At 41.7% G+C, this 17720-nt stretch overlaps 1 protein-coding gene across 6 annotated transcripts in view; it reads right to left on the bottom strand.

Annotated features, from left to right (window-relative positions):
- Positions 1 to 1224: 1224 nt before the first annotated feature.
- The window catches only part of ark2n (arkadia (rnf111) N-terminal like PKA signaling regulator 2n), a 53493-nt gene continuing 36997 nt past the window's right edge, over positions 1225 to 17720 (bottom strand). The window contains exons 6-8 of one of the 6 annotated variants that reach the window (XR_009802428.1): positions 7291 to 7420; positions 1504 to 1608; positions 1298 to 1419 (exon numbers count right to left, since the gene is read on the bottom strand). Coding sequence is in view for 2 of the 6 variants with exons in the window: in XM_061876637.1 (XP_061732621.1) it covers positions 4927 to 6459 (1533 nt within the window). In the remaining 4 variants the exon portion in view is untranslated. Of the gene's footprint in view, positions 1420 to 1463; positions 1609 to 3346; positions 7421 to 17720 lie in introns of those variants that run through there. The other 5 variants (XR_009802429.1, XR_009802427.1, XR_009802430.1 and 2 more) reach the window with 5 other exon arrangements.

Below are 17720 nucleotides of genomic sequence, written 5' to 3'. Positions count from 1 at the left end.
AACAATAGCAACACAATAGAAAGATAAGGGATTTCCCAGAATTATCCTAGTAAAAGTGTCTCAAAACATCAGAATCCGTCCCAATGCAATCGCGTTTATTTTTTTTTCTAGTCCGTCGCTATCAATATCCTCAAACACAAATCTTTCAACCTCGCTCAAATTAATGGGGAAATTGTCGTTTTCTTGGTCCGAATAGCTCTTTTTGTTGGAGGCTCCCTTTAAAATCAATCTGAATATGTGAAGAGCCATCAACATGTGACGTCATCGTCTGCGACTTCCGGTAGAGGCAGGGCTTTTCTGTTAGCACCGAAAGTTGCGAACATTATCGTGGATGTTCCCTACTAAATCCTTTTAGCAAAAATATGGCAATATCGGGAAATGCTCACCTATGACACATAGAATGGACCTGCTATCCCCATTTAAAATAAGAAAATCTCATTTCAGTAGGCCTTTAAGCTGCAGACAGCACTCCTGCAACAAACTGATAACAGGACATTGTTTTAGTGAGTTTGGCAGCAACAATGTCTTTGGTGTGACCATGAACGAAGAAAATCGTGTCGTCTGCATACCTTAAGCATTCAGCTAAAGGGACAAACAGTGGGCAAATCATTTATATGGCGGTATAGCTCGGTTGGTAGAGCGGCCGTGCCAGCAACTTGAGGGTTGCAGGTTCAATCCCCGCTTCCGCCGTCCTAGTCACTGCCGTTGTGTCCTTCGGCAAGACACTTTACCCACCTGCTCCCAGTGCCACCCACACTGGTTTAAATGTAACTTAGATATTGGGTTTCACTATGTAAAGCACTTCGAATCACTAGAGAAAAGCGCTATATAAATATAGTTCACTTCACTTCACTAAAAAAGGGGGGCTAATATTGACCCCTGAGGGACTCCAGAGGTTAGCCTAAGAGAGTCAGATCCGCAGTTGTGTTCGATCATGCAGATACGATTCAATCCAGCTCACAGCATTTTGAGAGAAGTTAAATTTTGAGAGCTTGGTAAGAATAACATAATTATTTACTGTATCAAATACTACTGGATAAGATGTAGGTACATTGTAAAACAAGAATATGTGGTTGTGTAAATTTGAATAAATTTTATTAGGTAAAATATAATCATTATGACTGTGTGTGACAGGCTTCCAGCCGCCGTCGTGCGTGTTGCAAGGACCATCTATGAAAGACGCCTCGTAGCAGGTTTGACACTCGTTTATTGTTTCAACAAACAGTGTTGTGTCCCAGTCGGGCGCGCCGATTTCCAGCACGTCCAGCCTGGCTGCTCGTCTCGGCTCGCCTTTCGGTCGCCAGTGACTGCGTCTTCCTCGCGGGCTCATCTCTCTTCTGGTCTCTCTCGTCGTCTTCATCTTTTGCTGATTCTCATCCATCTTCTGCCCCGATCGCTCCTCCTTCTCCCCCTTTTATACTGCAGGAGAAGATGCACAGATTGAGAGCAGGTGTGTGTTATACGCACCTGCCTCCGATTGCTGCTACGTCGCTCCAGGCGCACCCCGCCTCTTCGCTCCGCCGCACACTCCGCCTCCTGGCCGCCATCTTGAGTAAGACCGCAGTTTGTCCTACCCCGCCGTCGGTTCGTCGGCTTCGTCTCTCCACACTGTGTTTTTGATTTTTTTTTTATATTTAATTAAATTACTATATAAATCTTCCCAACATGTCCTGGGTCTTCCTCGTGGCTTCGGACTTGTCCTAAACACCTCCCTAGGGAGGCGTTCGGGTGACATCCTGACCAGATGTTCGAACCACATCATCTGACTCCTCTCCTTGTGGAGGAGCAGCGGCTTTACTTTGAGCTCCTCCCGGATGGCAGAGCTTCTCACCCTATCTTTAAGGGAGAGCCCCGCCACCCGGCGGAGGAAACTCATTTCGGCCGCTTGTACCCGTGATCTTGTCCTTTCGGTTATAACCCAAAGCTCATGACCATAGGTGAGGATGGGAACGTAAATCGACCGGTAAATTGAAAGCTTTGCCTTCCGGCTCAGCTCTTTCATCACCACAACAGATCAATACAGCGTCCGAATTACTGAAGACGCCGCACTGATTTGCCTGTCGATCTCACGATCCACTCTTCCCTCACTTGTGAACAAGACTCCTAGGTACTTAAACTGTTACACATGGGGTTATATCTCTTCCCCAACCCGGAGATGGCACTCCACCCTTCTTATAATTTGGAAAGCACTTGCCCTTCTGTCGGCTTTACTTCCTGTGTGTTGGGTGTGACTTGGCTTCTTTACCCGGGCGGGCAGACAACATAACTTCTCTGTTGTTTAGCAACATTTTAATCCCATCTTGAAATTCATTTGTATAGTCTAGCCTTTAAATAGACCCCCTTTTTAGACCATTTGATCTGCCGTTTCTTTTCTTTTCTTCTCTGCCCCCCTCTACCTTGTGGAAGGGGGGGGGGGGCACAGGTCCGGTGGCCATGGATGAAGTGCTGGCTGTCCAGAGTCGGGATCCGGGGTGGACCGCTTGCCTGTGCATCGGTTGGGGACATCTCTGCGCTGCTGACCCGTCTCCGCTCAGGATGGTCTCCTGCTGGCCCCACTATGGACTGGACTCTCACTATTATGTTAGATCCCCAATGGACTGGACTCTCCCTATTATGTTAGATCCACTATGGACTGGACTCTCAGTATTATGTTAGATCCACTATGGACTGGACTCCCACTATTATGTTAGATCCACTATGGACTGGACTCTCACTATTATGCTAGATCCACTATGGACTGGACTCCCACTATTATGCTAGATCCACTATGGACTGGACTCTCACTATTATGTTTGATCCACTATGGACTAGACTTTCACAATATTATGCTAGACCCACTCGACGTCCATTGCATCCGGTCACAATCGCAGTCCTCTTCAAAGTTTCCCATAGTCATTCACATTGACATCCCGCTGGGTTGTCATCAATCAATCAATCAATGTTTATTTATATAGCCCCAAATCACAAATGTCTCAAAGGACTGCACAAATCATTACGACTACAACATCCTCGGAAGAACCCACAAAAGGGCAAGGAAAACTCACACCCAGTGGGCAGGGAGAATTCACATCCAGTGGGACGCCAGTGACAATGCTGACTATGAGAAACCTTGGAGAGGACCTCAGATGTGGGGAACCCCCCCCCCTCTAGGGGACCGAAAGCAATGGATGTCGAGCGGGTCTAACATGATACTGTGAAAGTTCAATCCATAGTGGACCCCCTCCACAAGGGAGGGGGGGACATAGGAGAAAGAAAAGAAGCGGCAGATCAACTGGTCTAAAAGGAGGTCTATTTAAAGGCTAGAGTATACAGATTAGTTTTAAGGTGAGACTTAAATGCTTCTACTGAGGTAGCATCTCGAACTGTTACCGGGAGGGCATTCCAGAGTACTGGAGCCCGAACGGAAAACGCTCTATAGCCCGCAGACTTTTTTTGAGCTCTAGGAATCACTAATAAGCCGGAGTCTTTTGAACGCAGATTTCTTGCCGGGACATATGGTACAATACAATCGGCAAGATAGGCTGGAGCTAGACCATGTAGTATTTTATACGTAAGTAGTAAAACCTTAAAGTCACATCTTAAGTGCACAGGAAGCCAGTGCAGGTGAGCCAGTACAGGCGTAATATGATCAAACACTCTTGTTCTTGTCAAAAGTCTAGCAGCCGCATTTTGTACCAACTGTAATCTTTTAATGCTAGACATGGGGAGACCGGAAAATAATACGTTACAGTAATCGAGACGAGACGTAACAAACGCATGGATAATGATCTCGGCGTCTTTAGTGGACAAAATGGAGCGAATTTTAGCGATATTACGGAGATGAAAGAAGGCCGTTTTAGTAACGCTTTTAATGTGTGACTCAAAGGAGAGAGTTGGGTCGAAGATAATACCCAGATTTTTTACAGAGTCACCTTGTTTTATTATTTGGTTGTCAAATGTTAAAGTTGTATTATTAAATAGAGGTCGGTGTCTAGCAGGACCGATAATCAGCATTTCCGTTTTTTTGGCATTAAGTTGCAAAAAGTTAGCGGACATCCATTGTTTAATTTCATTAAGACACGCTTCCAACTGACTACAGTCCGGCGTGTTGGTCAGCTTTAGGGGCATGTAGAGTTGGGTGTCATCAGCATAACAGTGAAAGCTAATACCGTATTTGCGTATGACGTCACCCAGCGGCAGCATGTAGATGCTGAAGAGTACAGGGCCAAGGACCGAACCCTGGTGAACTCCACACGTTACCTTAACATAGTCCGAGGTCACACTGTTGTAGGAGACGCACTGCATCCTATCAGTAAGATAAGAGTTAAACCATGACAGGGCTGAGTCCGACATACCAATTCGTATTTTGATACGCTCTAATAAAATATTATGATCGACGGTATCGAAAGCAGCGCTAAGATCGAGGAGCAGCAACATAGATGACGCATCAGAGTCCATCGTTAGCAATAGATCATTAGTCAATTTTGCGAGGGCTGTCTCAGTCGAGTGATTTGCCCTGAAACCGGATTGAAAGGTTTCACATAAATTGTTAAACGCTAAGTGCTCATTTAGCTGCTCTGCAACAATTTTTTCGAGGAATTTCGAAATAAAGGGAAGGTGAGACACCGGTCGGTAGTTTACCATGAGGTCAGGATCGAGGTTAGGTCTTTTAAGGAGAGGATGAATAACCGCTTTTTTGAATGCAACGGGAACAGTGCCCGAGGAAAGTGATAAGTTTATAATATTTAGCACTGATGGACCTAATAATACAAAAAGCTCCTTGATAAGTTTCCCAGGAAGTGGGTCAAGTAAACATGTTGTTTGTTTTATTCCATTTACACGTTGTAACAATCCTTCTAATGTTATTTCATCAAAACGAGAGAAACTATTTTGGATATTTGCAGTATCCGCCGTATATACAATCGTATCTGTGTTACTATAACCCAGTTATAGCTGGGACGCATTGTCTTTAATCTCCTTTCTAATAAGTTCAATTTTCTTATTAAAGAACTTCATAAAGTCATCTGCCGAATGGGTGGAGCTACTGGAAGGAGTCCCTTGTTGGGTTAGCGATGCTACTGTACTAAACAAAAATTTTGGATCGTTTTTATTAATGCGGATGAGATTTGAGTAATAATTAGTTTTAGCTAAGGTAAGCATGCGTTTATAAGTTATTAAACTATCACTCCATGCTTGATGGTGCACCTCAAGTTTAGTCGTGCGCCATTTGCTTTCCAGCTTTCTACATAATAATTTCTGAGCTCTAGTTTCTTCAGTAAACCATGGTGTACGCCTTTTTGGAGCCTTTTTTAACTTCAGCGGTGCTATACTATCAATGGTTTCGCGCAGGGCGTTGTTAAAGTTGTTAGTGAGGTTATCAATAGAGCCCACATACTTTGGGAACGGTGCCATTACCGAGGGCAGTAGGTCCGCAAGAGTCGTCGTTGTGGCAGCATTAATGTTGCGGCTGCTATAGCAGTTATTATTATTATTAGCTTGCCGAACATGAGTCTGAACTTCGAATTTTATAAGGTAATGATCGGACATTACTTTAGTATACGGGAGTATCATAACTTTGGAAACGGTGATACCTCTGACAAGCACTAGGTCTATCGTATTACCGCTGCGATGCGTCGGTTCATTTATTATTTGTGTAAGACCACAGCTATCAATTATAGTCTGGAGAGCCACGCACGGTGGGTCCAATGGGGTATTCATATGGATATTAAAGTCCCCCATTATAATTATATTATCGGCGTGCGTCACTAGATCAGCAACAAACTCTGAGAATTCACTAATAAAGTCCGAATAGGGCCCTGGGGGGCGGTAGATAACGGCCAGGCACAGAGGCAGAGGTGTGGCAGACTTCATAGAAAGCACCTCAAACAATTTATATTTATTATTTAAATTAGGACTAAAGTTAAAGTTTTCGTTGTATATTAGTGCGACACCCCCTCCCCTTTTGAGGTGACGGGCAATATGCGCATTCGTATAGTTAGGAGGGGATGCCTCATTTATCGCAAAAAAGTCGTCTGGTTTAAGCCAGGTTTCGCTAAGACCGATGACGTTAAGGTTGTTGTCTCTAATGACCTCATTGACTAATAACGTTTTGGGAGACAAAGATCTGATGTTTAGAAAGCCCATATTATAGGTAGTGGGCTGTTTTAAGGAGTTGTTGATAAAATTATCCGTAGTAGCAATATTAATAATGTTGCGTTTATTATGCGCAGTGTACTTAAAATAATTACGACCATATCTAGGAATTGATATGACGGGAATTTTCAGATTGTCTACTTGGCGCTGCGATAAATTGAACGCATCATAATTTGCCACCTCAGTAGAACGCATGTCTAACTCTGACGTAGTCATAGACACAGTAGAAAAAACATTTTGTGAGTTGTGTATTATTCTACGAAAATTGCTATGTGTACAGGGATCATCCAGCCTGGCGCTGGCTAGTTCTAACTTAACTGACTCCATACCCAGGCTAGCAGGCTCTGTAATTGCCTGTGACCGGGCTTGCTCTAGTGCAGTTAGTCAAATGTGGCTCAATGCGAAGTCTATGTTCCGAGACAAGAGGATAGCGCCTTCCTGGTTAGGGTGAAGGCCGTCTCTCCTCAGCAAGCCAGGTTTGCCCCAGAAAGAGGGCCAATTATCAATAAACGTAAATCCCTGTTGTCTGCAGAAGCTATCCAGCCACTTGTTAAGAGAGACTAATCTGCTATATCTCTCATCATTGCCTCTCCCAGGCAGGGGGCCAGAGACAATTACTCGATGCCTGGACATCTTTCTGGCGAGATTACAAGCCCTGGCTATGTTTCTCTTTGTAATCTCTGATTGTCTCATCCTAACGTCATTGGAGCCAACGTGTATTACTATATTCGCATAACTAGTGGTGCGGTTAGCCTGCCGTACGTGTTTACTAGACCTGTTGCGAGTTAGCTCCCTAAGATTAGCTTCAATGTCAGGTGCTCTGCCCCCGGGAATACACTTAATTGTGGCTGGTTTGCTAAGCTTTATGTTTCGGGTGATGGAGTCCCCTATGACTAAAGTGTGGTGCCCGGTAGACTGGGGTGTAGGACTAGCTAAAGGGCTAAATCTATTATGCGTCTCAACCGGTACACCGTAGCTTGTAGGCCGGTTAGGGCTGCTACAAGCTGGGCTAGTTAGCTCGCTACAGCTAACGCTAGCAGATGTGTCCGCAACATCTAAAGTTACGAAATTACACTGCTCTAACTGGCGGACACGGCTCTCTAGCAAAGCCAACCTATCCATGAGTAAAGTGCACGAAGCACAGGAAGCCATACTCACAGAAACTTTCCGTCGCCGAGTGGGGTGCCAGCTGTCTTCGAGAAGTGGTGGTCACGGTGGCGGGGGAGAAGCTTCCTTCAGACCGGCGCTGCCTTTCTCCGCTAGCCTCGTTAGCTTAGCAGCTAGCTAGCTGAGGGCGAAGTGGTGAGACAGAGATCGGGTGATTTGCAAGTTAAATTGAACTATTGAATATGTTCGATAAGTTGTAAATAAAGCTGCAAAACAGTTAAAATCACACAGATAGAACGATACTTAGCTTTTTTGCAACAAGAGCAGTCAGCGAGCAGTCATTCACGTTGACCCGGATTGTGACTTTTTCCTTGCCCTTTTGTGGGCTCTGAACCGAGGATATCGTTTTTGCTTGTGCAGCCCTTTGAGACATTTAGGGCTATATAAATAAACATTGATTGATTGATTGATTGATTTTGCTGTTTTATTGAAACTTGCAAATGTAAAAATAACTTAGCTAAACACATGAAGTCAGTCTAACATTGTTAGGTTTTAAAGCCGCAATTTCATTTATTTTCATACATATATCTGTTAATTTTATTTCGGTAATGTCCAGTCCACAGCGGTGTTAGCACTTAATGTTAGCAGGAGCAGCTAGCTTAACATAGCACAAACTTTCTCATTTTACAACTAAATAGTACACTAAACGTTTCTGAAAACGTTTTACTAACCCAATACTCTTTCGTATCTGATTAGCGGTGTTTAGCTTGATAGTTGCGAGTTTCGCGAGAAGACTGCCGAACATTTTTAATTGACGGAAACATCCAGTGATTTTTGGAGGGGTGATTGAGTTATCAGTTGTTGCATTCCTACCCAGGACTCTTTTACCCCTTCAGTGGAGAGGACCAGAGAAGTTTTCCTTCCGTGTCTTATACCTTGGATGATAGGGGAAGCATTTTATCAAATATTTCAAAGTAAGTGAACTTAATTTGAATAATGACATGATCCACTACTTGGATCATGTCATATTCTATTTTCGTTCCGTCTTGGTATCGTTTTCTGTTATTTTGTCTTCCTTAGTTCCTGGTGGCACTTCCTGTTTTGTTCTGTTCCCATAGTCAATCAATCAATGTTTATTTATACAGCCCCAAATCACAAATGTCTCAAAGGACTGCACAAATCATTACGACTACGACATCCTCGGAAGAACCCACAAAAGGGCAAGGAAAACTCACACCCAGTGGGCAGGGAGAATTCACATCCAGTGGGACGCCAGTGACAATGCTGACTATGAGAAACCTTGGAGAGGACCTCAGATGTGGACAACCCACCCCCCCAACCCCCCCCACCCCCCCCCAACCCCCCCCCCCCCCCACACCCTCTAGGGGACCGAAAGCAATGGATGTCGAGCGGGTCTAACATGATACTGTAAAAGTTCAATCCATAATGGCTCCAAGACAGCCGCGAGAGTTCAGTTCAAAGTGGATCCAAGACAGCAGCGAGAGTCCCGTCCACAGGAAACCATCCCAAGCGGAGGCGGATCAGCAGCGTAGAGATGTCCCCAACCGATACACAGGCGAGCGGTCCATCCTGGGTCTCGACTCTGGACAGCCAGTACTTCATCCATGGTCATCGGACCGGACCCCCTCCACAAGGGAGGGGTGGACATAGGAGAAAAAAGAAAAGAAGCGGTAGATCAACTGGTTTAAAAAGGAGGTCTATTTAAAGGCTAGAGTATGCAGATGAGTTTTAAGGTGAGACTTAAATGCTTCTACTGAGGTAGCATCTCGAACTGTTACCGGGAGGGCATTCCAGAGTACTGGAGCCCGAACGGAAAACGCTCTATAGCCCGCAGACTTTTTTTGGGCTCTAGGAATAGTAGCCCATTTATGTCACCTGCCTGTTGTCTTTCACGCACCTGCCTTTGATTATTTTCCTCCCTATTTAAGCCTGCCTTTGTTTTCCATGCAACAGGTGACGTCGCTATCCCGCATTGTGGTAACTACCTTTCTGTATTCGATTAGCTTCCACGCTATTTGTGTGTTTATTTTCCTAGCTCACATGCTAGCATCTTTAGTTCTATCTAGCTCACATGCTAGTTCTGTTGTTTTTTGTTGTAAGTGTCTTTGTGCAAGTATTTTTGGTTCTTAGTCTGTTTTATAGTAAGAATAAATCTTCATTCCTACCTTCACGCTGTGTTCCATTCCAACTGCATCCACGAGAGAACGCAACCACGCCACGATGCCAGCTAAGCGTCACAAATTTACTTATTTCAAGGGCCAAATTTCCTTAATTCCTCCATTAGGAGCTGTTGTCAAGTAGATTTTTTCCTTTTTCATTGTTCTAGCTTTTTTAACCACTTCAGTGCTCCTTGTCATGCATTCTCCAAATATCTGAAATCAACTAGAGCAGTGGTTCTCAACCTTTTTTCAGTGATGTACCCCCTGTGAAATTTTTTTTAATTCAAGTACCCCCTAATTAGAGCAAAGCATTTTTGGTTGAAAAAAAGAGATAAAGAAGTAAAATACAGCACTATGTCATCATTTTCTGATTTATTAAATTGTATAACAGTGCGAAATATTGCTAATGTGTAGTGGTCTTTCTTGAACTATTTGGAAAAAAATTTATAAAAACAACTAAAAACTTGTTGAAAAATAAACAAGTGATTCAATTATAAATACAGATTTTTACACATAGAAGTAATCATCAACTTGAAGTGCCCTCTTTGGGGATTGTAATACAGATCCATCTGGATTCATCAACTTAATCCTACACATTTCTTCACAAAAAAATAAATCTTTAACATCAATATTTATGGAACATGTCCACAAATAATCTAGCTGTCAACACTGAATATTGCATTGTTGCATTTCTTTTCACAGTTTATGAACTTACAGTCATATTTTGTTGAAGTATTATTCAATAAATATATTTATAAATGATATTACAATTGTTGCCTTTTTTTTTAGAATATTTTGAAAAAATCTCACTTGGTATACCTTCAAGTATCCCCAGGGGTACACGTACCCCCATTTGAGAACCACTGAACTAGAGCATGGGTCGGCAACCTAAAATGTTGAAAGAGTCCCATTGGACCAACATTACAAAAACAAATATGTCTGGAGCCCCCCAAAAATAAAAGCCATATTACATACAGATAGTGTGTCATGAGATACTGTGTAAATTGAATTAAGAGGACTTAAAGGAAACCAAATGAGCTGAAATATAGCTACAAATGAGGCATAATGATGCAGTATGTACATATAGCTAGCCTAAATAGCATTTTAGCATCGATTAGCTTTCAGTCATGCAGTGACCAAATATGTCTGATTACCACTCCAACAAGTCAATAACATCAACAAAACTCACCTTTGTGCATTTGTGCACAAGGTTAAAAGTTTGGTGGACAAAATGAGACAGAAAAAGAAGTGGCATAAAACACGTCCTAGAAAGTCAGAGAAAGTTATACATGTAAACAAACTACGGTTAGTTCAAGGACCGCCAAAATTAGTAGGACAAAGCGGCGCTTGCCAAATACTCGAATCAGTGAAGCATGTTTAATAAAAACAGTGTGCTTTGTAACAATCAGGGAGGTTTGTGTCATGTTTGTCCTCCTACAGAAACCATTTTAAAACCAAAAATATATTTTTTTATATTTTTTTCCCCTCATCTTTTTCTATTTGTCATACATTTTTAAAAAAGCTCCAGGGAGCCACTAGGGCGGCACTAAAGAGCCGCATCAACAGCGCGCATGTTGCCGACCCCCAAACTAGAGCGTCCATCCATCCATTTTCTACCGCTTGTCCCATTCGGGAGCGCGGGGGTTGCTGGAGCCTATCTCAGCTGCCCATAGGCAGAAGGCAGTGGTTCTCAAACTTTTTTCACCAAGTACCCTCCCAAAAAACACTTGGCTCTCCACAGTAATGATCAATGTTTAAATACAGTAATTATTCAATTAAAACAAGGCAGAGGTTTTATTTAACAATTACCATTAATATTTTTGGCCACAGTAACTTACACAATGAGAACAGTAAGATTTTGTTTGAATGTAGGAAAAAACACTGTACTTTAAAGAAGCCATATGCAAAAATCTGTCCAGAAATGGTATGTCAATCACGGTCGAAATTCTCTATCCCCTTCCCCCTTTCCTTGACTGAGGTTGCCAGATACACAACCGAATCCAGCTGGACGGACTGGGCTACTCCAAGGAACTTCTAACTTCCACTGTCTCTTACTGGCAGTCGAGGTGCTGGGGCCATAATAACTGAATATAGATAAGCGTTTTGTCAATAACAAATCTCTAACCAACACATTTTACACAGAAATTAGGCTATTTTCAGGAAGAAGTACTTCATGTTTGTGTACAATATCACAACAAATGGCAATCATATGGTTATTGTCAGGGCGTGCTGGAGCCTATCTCAGGTTGGAACCCATTTCCTCAGCGTATCAGCATATTGAGACCTTACCCATATCCACATAGGTTTTATTTGTCAAAAATATATTTTGCCCTGTCAGTTGGATTTCACCTCAACATACAGGCTAATGGGCGTATATTTCCCCTGTTAGCCTGTATTTGGATGTGTCATTGACCGGGCTATCATGCTAAGCATTCGTTGCATGAACATATTAGCTTTGTTAGATAAGATCTTGGACTGTATTGGAAATATAGTTTACATACGCAATGTCCATTTCCATTTATTACAAGTAACAAGAAAACATAAATGCCTTACTTACCAATCAAGAAAAAAATTAGCAAGTTCGGTGTCTCATGGAAAAATATTCGCCGCTTTCAAATGTCTCCATCTTTCAAAGGCATCCTTTAAACAAATCCTCGTTTTTGTTCCTGGTTTTGTCATGAGGCCTTTTAGAAATACTATGGTCTGACATGTTTAGTGACTTTACCAGTGGCAGTAGCTAGACGAAGATGGCGGTGCGTACCTGGCAACCTGGATGTGACACACCCACTGAATTTTAGTGATTAATGCCTTTTGACCTATCAGGGCCATTTAATGATTACTTGACATGAAATTATTATACATGGCTCCTTTAATTTCTCACTGGCACTCATCAAAGGGACACGCTCCCCTTTCCTCTCCCTTGTCTCCCCTGTTTGTGTCAGACCTGGACATGGATTGTTTGTGCTCCTTCGACGCAGAGGGATTACAGGACGAGCCAGGCATGAATTCAGGTACATGTTTGTTTTTATTTATACTCAAAATACAAAAAAAGGCAAAACAAAAAGCGTGCTCGATGGCGGATAATAATCTCTACTAAAACTTAGAACAAAAACAGCACAATGGCAATACTATCTACAAACAAACAAAAGATACTATCAAAGGCATAAATACAAACAAAAATGTACTGAACGTGGATGAATCGAAAAGCATGGCATGAAGTATGAAAGGGAATGAAAGCAAAGTTCCCAGACTGATGAACAGAAAGAAAAGGACTTAAATACTGGCTGTGATAATCAGGAACAGGTGCGGGACTGAGGACAGGGGCGTGACAAGGTGGGAACTAATGCATTGACATGGTAACAAAAGCAAACCAGGAAGTGCAAAATGGAACAAGATTCCAGAAAACAAAACAAAACATGATCAAACATAAAACCAGATTTACAGGCGTGACAGTTTGCTTCTTTGTCTTGTCTTGTTGCCTCTTTTTGCACTGCTCTCCATATCGAAACAATAAAACTAATTAATTGGCCGCTCAACGAAATTGGCAAGATCTTGGTTTTGGGGGAACCAGCCTGTCTTGACGAAGTGGATGTTGCTGGACAAACAACGAACTCTTGGGAAAAGAATGAGTGCCGTGTGCCTGGCAACCCTTACAGTGACCATGTCCACCTATTTGGAATTATGACAACAGGACATCGGCTGATTAGAGAAAGTGTTGCTCTGGTTTGTCCACAAATTGGAAGTTGCTGGCAGTCTGCAAAGTACCCCAAAGCTGCAACAAATAGTTGGAGGATGCGGGCAGAACTGTGGACACTTTGTAATTTGGATAACATAGGACTGTCTGCCCTGCAGGTTGAATTTGAGGACCAGTAATAGACAATTTAGAGTGAAAAGCAAATTCTATTTTCACTCGCATACAAAACATTCTAACTTGGATTGTTTCCCTGGCTTCGAGGCTCTCCCGAAGGACAGTGCGGCGAAGACACAACAAACTCTCTTCTTGTCTCTCATGGACACACACCTGTTGTTGATGACTTTGAACTGACTGGCGGCTGCGAAAACACCAAGGCCACAGAACAGAGACACGCTGCAGGCTTACACACAAATGCATCCACGAAAAAATATCCACACACACATACCCCACCCTCATCCAAGGCCTTCGATGGCTTTAACCCCTTAGCGGTGATGGATGGCTGGGCAGCACCTGAACAGCTGCTCCCTCCCCTCTGTTGCGAGTCTCGAGTTGTATGTTGTAATATGTATATGTGCTTTGGTGTTTTTTCCCACTCCAGACTGAGCCCCCTTAGGAGCCCAATCTAGATTGTGTTTTTTTTTATTCATCCTCCCACAGCGTTTACCTTTTTCCTATATCTTACGGGGCATCTTGTGGCGACCCATCAGCGTTCCTGTTCTGTAACCCTGTACACTGTTTGTTTGTCTAATCTTGAACGGGTTTGTGCAGAAAGCAAAGTGTTGTTGTACTTGTGCAATGACAATAAAGACCATACCATACCATACAATACCATACCATAATCAAGAGATGCCTTGGCATACCACTAGAGGAAGCCCGCATACCACCAGTGGTACACGTACCAAAGTTTAAGAATCACTGAACTAGAGGGATGAACACTATTCTTCCACAAGATACTGTATATAGAGAGGGATGTAAGAGTAGAAAAGCATACATTCCTCATTACAATGGAAGAACATTTGTATTTGTAGACTTTAAAAAGATGAAAAGGAAGAAGAAAAACAAACACAGATCAGTTTGAGACCAAAGCCTGCATGAAAATAAAATTGATTTATAACCCATGAACGTACAAATTAATATATTGTCTGGTAATGTAATATGCTTGTTATGTATTTTTTAAATACAAAACCCAAAACCAGTGAAGGTGGCACATTGTGTAAATGGTAAATAAAAACAGAATACAATGATTTGCAAATCCTTTTCAAATTATATTCAATTAAATAGACTGCAAAGACAAGATACTTAACATTCGAACAGGAAAACGTTATTTTTTTTTCAAATATTAGTTCATTTGAAATTTGATGCCTGCAAAATGTTTCAAAAAAGCTGGCACAAGTGGCAAAAAAGTCTGAGAAAGTTGAGGAAGGCTCATCACACACTTATTTGGAAAATCCCACAGGTGAACAGGCTAATTGGGAACAGGTGGGTGCCATGATTGGGTTTAAAAGCAGCTTCCATGAAATGCTCAGTCATTCGCAAACAAGGATGGGGTGAGGGTCGCCACTTTGTGAACAAATGCTTGAGTAAATTGACGAACAGTATAAGAACAATATTTCTCGATGAGCTATTGCAAGGAATTTGGGGATTTCAACATATACGGTCAGTAATATTATCAGAAGTTTCAGAGGATCTGGAGAAATCACTGCACGTAACATTAAATGCTCGTGACCTTGGATCCCCCAGGCGGTACTGCATCAAAAAGCGACATCAGTGCGTAAAGGATATCACCACATGGGTTCAGGAACACTTCCAAAAAACATTGTCAGTAACTACAGTGTGTCACTACATCTGTAAGTGGAAGTTAAAACGGTCCTATGCAAAGGGAAAGCAATTTATCAACGACACCCAGAAACGTCACCAGCTTCGCTAAGTCCGAGCTCATTTAAGATGGACTGATTCAAAGTTTAAAAGTGTTCTGTGGTCTGACGAGTCCTCATTTCAAATTGTTTTTGGAAACCGTGGACGCCTTGTCCTCCTAAACAAAGAGCAAAATAACCATCCAGATTGTTCTAGGTCAGTGGTACCCATGGGGGTACTTGAAGGTATGCCAAGGGGTATGTGAGATTTTTTTAAAATATTCTAAAAATAGCAACAATTCAAAAATCCTTTATAAATATATTTATTGAATAATACTTCAACAAAATATGAATGTAAGTTCATAAACTGTGAAAAGAAATGCAACAATGCAATATTCAGTGTTGACAGCTAGATTTTTTGTGGACATGTTCCATAAATATTGATGTTAAAGATTGATTTTATTTTGAAGAAATGTTTAGAATTAAGTTCATGAATCCAGATGGATCTCTATTACAATCCCCAAAGAGGGCACTTTAAGTTGATGATTACTTCTATGTGTAGAAATCTTTATTTAGAATTGAATCACTTGTTTATTTTTCAACAAGTTTTTAGTTATTTTTATATCTTTTTTTCCAAATAGTTCAAGAAAAAACACTACAAATGAGCAATTTTTTTGCAATGTTATACAATTTAATAAATAAGAAACTGATGACATAATGCTGTATTTTACTTCTATATCTCTTTTTTTCAACAAAAAATGTTTTGCTCTGATTAGGGGGTACTTGAATTAAAAACATGTTCACAGGGGGTACATCACTGAAAAAAGGTTGAGAACCACTGCATAGGTTATTGGCGCAAAGTTGAAAAGCTAGCATCTGTGTTGGTATGGGGGTGTATTAGTGCCCAAGGCATGGGTAACTTACACATCTGTGAAGGCACCATTAATGCTGAAAGGTACATACAGGTTTTGGAGCAACATATGTTGTCATCCAAGCAACGTTATCATGGACACCCCTGCTTATTTCAGCAAGACAATGCCAAGCCACGTGTTACAACAGTGTGGCTTCATTGTAAAGGATTGTTAAAGAGTATGGGTACTAGACTGGCCTGTCTGTATTCCAGACCTGTCTCCTGTTAAAAATGTGTGGCAATATGAACAACTTAAGCTGTATATCAAGCAAGAATGGGAAAGAATATTCCTTCAAAACCGCTCTAAAACAACACCTCCAGGCAACTTCAACACTTTACTAATACCCTCCTCCATTCACATCTCATTTCCTCGGATTACAAATAAACTAATGTAAATAATCAAATGTACTTTTAATGTATATACTGTACTTGTTCTTATGCTATGTGAACTCACTATGTTCTCTGCTGGCTGTACATATCTTACTAAATAAGACCTACACTGTTTCAATGTCCATTTCTCTGATGATGCAATTGTTGATGACTGAAGTACTGATATCAACCAAAGCTCCTCATCCCACCCCCCGGATTGTAAATAGTATAAATAATTCAATGTATAATACTATGATGATTAACCAACTGGGCGGCATAGCTCAGTTGGTAGAGCGGCCGTGCCAGCAACTTGAGGGTTGCAGGTTCGATTCCCGCTTCCGCCATCCTAGTCACTGCCGTTGTGTCCTTGGGCAAGACACTTTACCCACCTGCTCCCAGTGCCACCCACACTGGTTTAAATGTAACTTAGATATTGGGTTTCACTATGGAAAGCGCTTTGAGTCACTAGAGAAAAGCGCTATATAAATATAATTCACATCACTTCACTAACCTGTGTGAAGACTGTATTATGCTGATAGTATATATTTGTACCATGAATTGATTAACATGGACCCCGACTTAAACAAGTTGAAAAACTTATTCGGGTGTTACCATTTAGTGGTCAATTGTACGGAATATGTACTGAACTGTGCAATCTACTAATAAAAGTATCAATCAATCAATCAATCAATCAAATTCCACTTGAAAAGCTTTGCAAAATTGGTTTCCTCAGTTCCCAAACGTTTACTGAGTGTTGTTAAAAGGAAAGGCCATGTAACACAGTGGTAAAAATGCCCCTGTGCCAACTTTTTCGCTGTGTGTTGCTACCATTAAATTCTAAGTTAATGATTGTTTAAAAAAATTGAATATATGTTGAAAAGGATTTGCAAATCATTGTTTTCTTTTTTTATTTATGAATCACACAACGTGCCAACTTCACTGGTTTTGGGTTTTGTAGTTGTCATATTATGCTGGTTTATGCCCAACTATAACATAATTTTCATTTTACATTGTCTTTGTGGGTGTACTCTATATGTAATGTAGCTGACTGATGACCAACTCTGACATTTTTGTGTGATTATTTCCAATAATCCACAAAAGCAGGCTGAAGGATAGTTTGACAGATCCTGCTGTGGTGGGGCATGGAACCAGAAAAGGGTGTTGTTTATCACGCTTGCTTTTGAATATCTCTGCTGATGCTATGCTCGGAGATGGCTTGGGTCAGGTGGATGGAAGGCATTGGTGAGGGAGGAGATCTCATCAAGACCGTGGTGTCACAGTTATTTGTTGTTGACAAACCCCAAGATGCAGAGAAGGAGGCAGGCATTGAATGGGAAAACATGGTTTTAATTCAAAATACTAGAACTAGAACAAACGAAGGGTTCAAACAAAAAGCACGCACGTGGGCGGAATAACAAACTAAGAGAGCTAGCACTGGGAGCTAGAAAAACAAAAAGGAACTTTAGCATGGAAGC

The sequence above is a fragment of the Nerophis ophidion genome, linkage group LG17 (genome assembly GCF_033978795.1).
Source record: "Nerophis ophidion isolate RoL-2023_Sa linkage group LG17, RoL_Noph_v1.0, whole genome shotgun sequence".
NCBI classification, from domain to species: Eukaryota; Metazoa; Chordata; class Actinopteri; order Syngnathiformes; family Syngnathidae; genus Nerophis; species Nerophis ophidion.
This window is presented reverse-complemented; position numbering and strand designations above follow the sequence as displayed.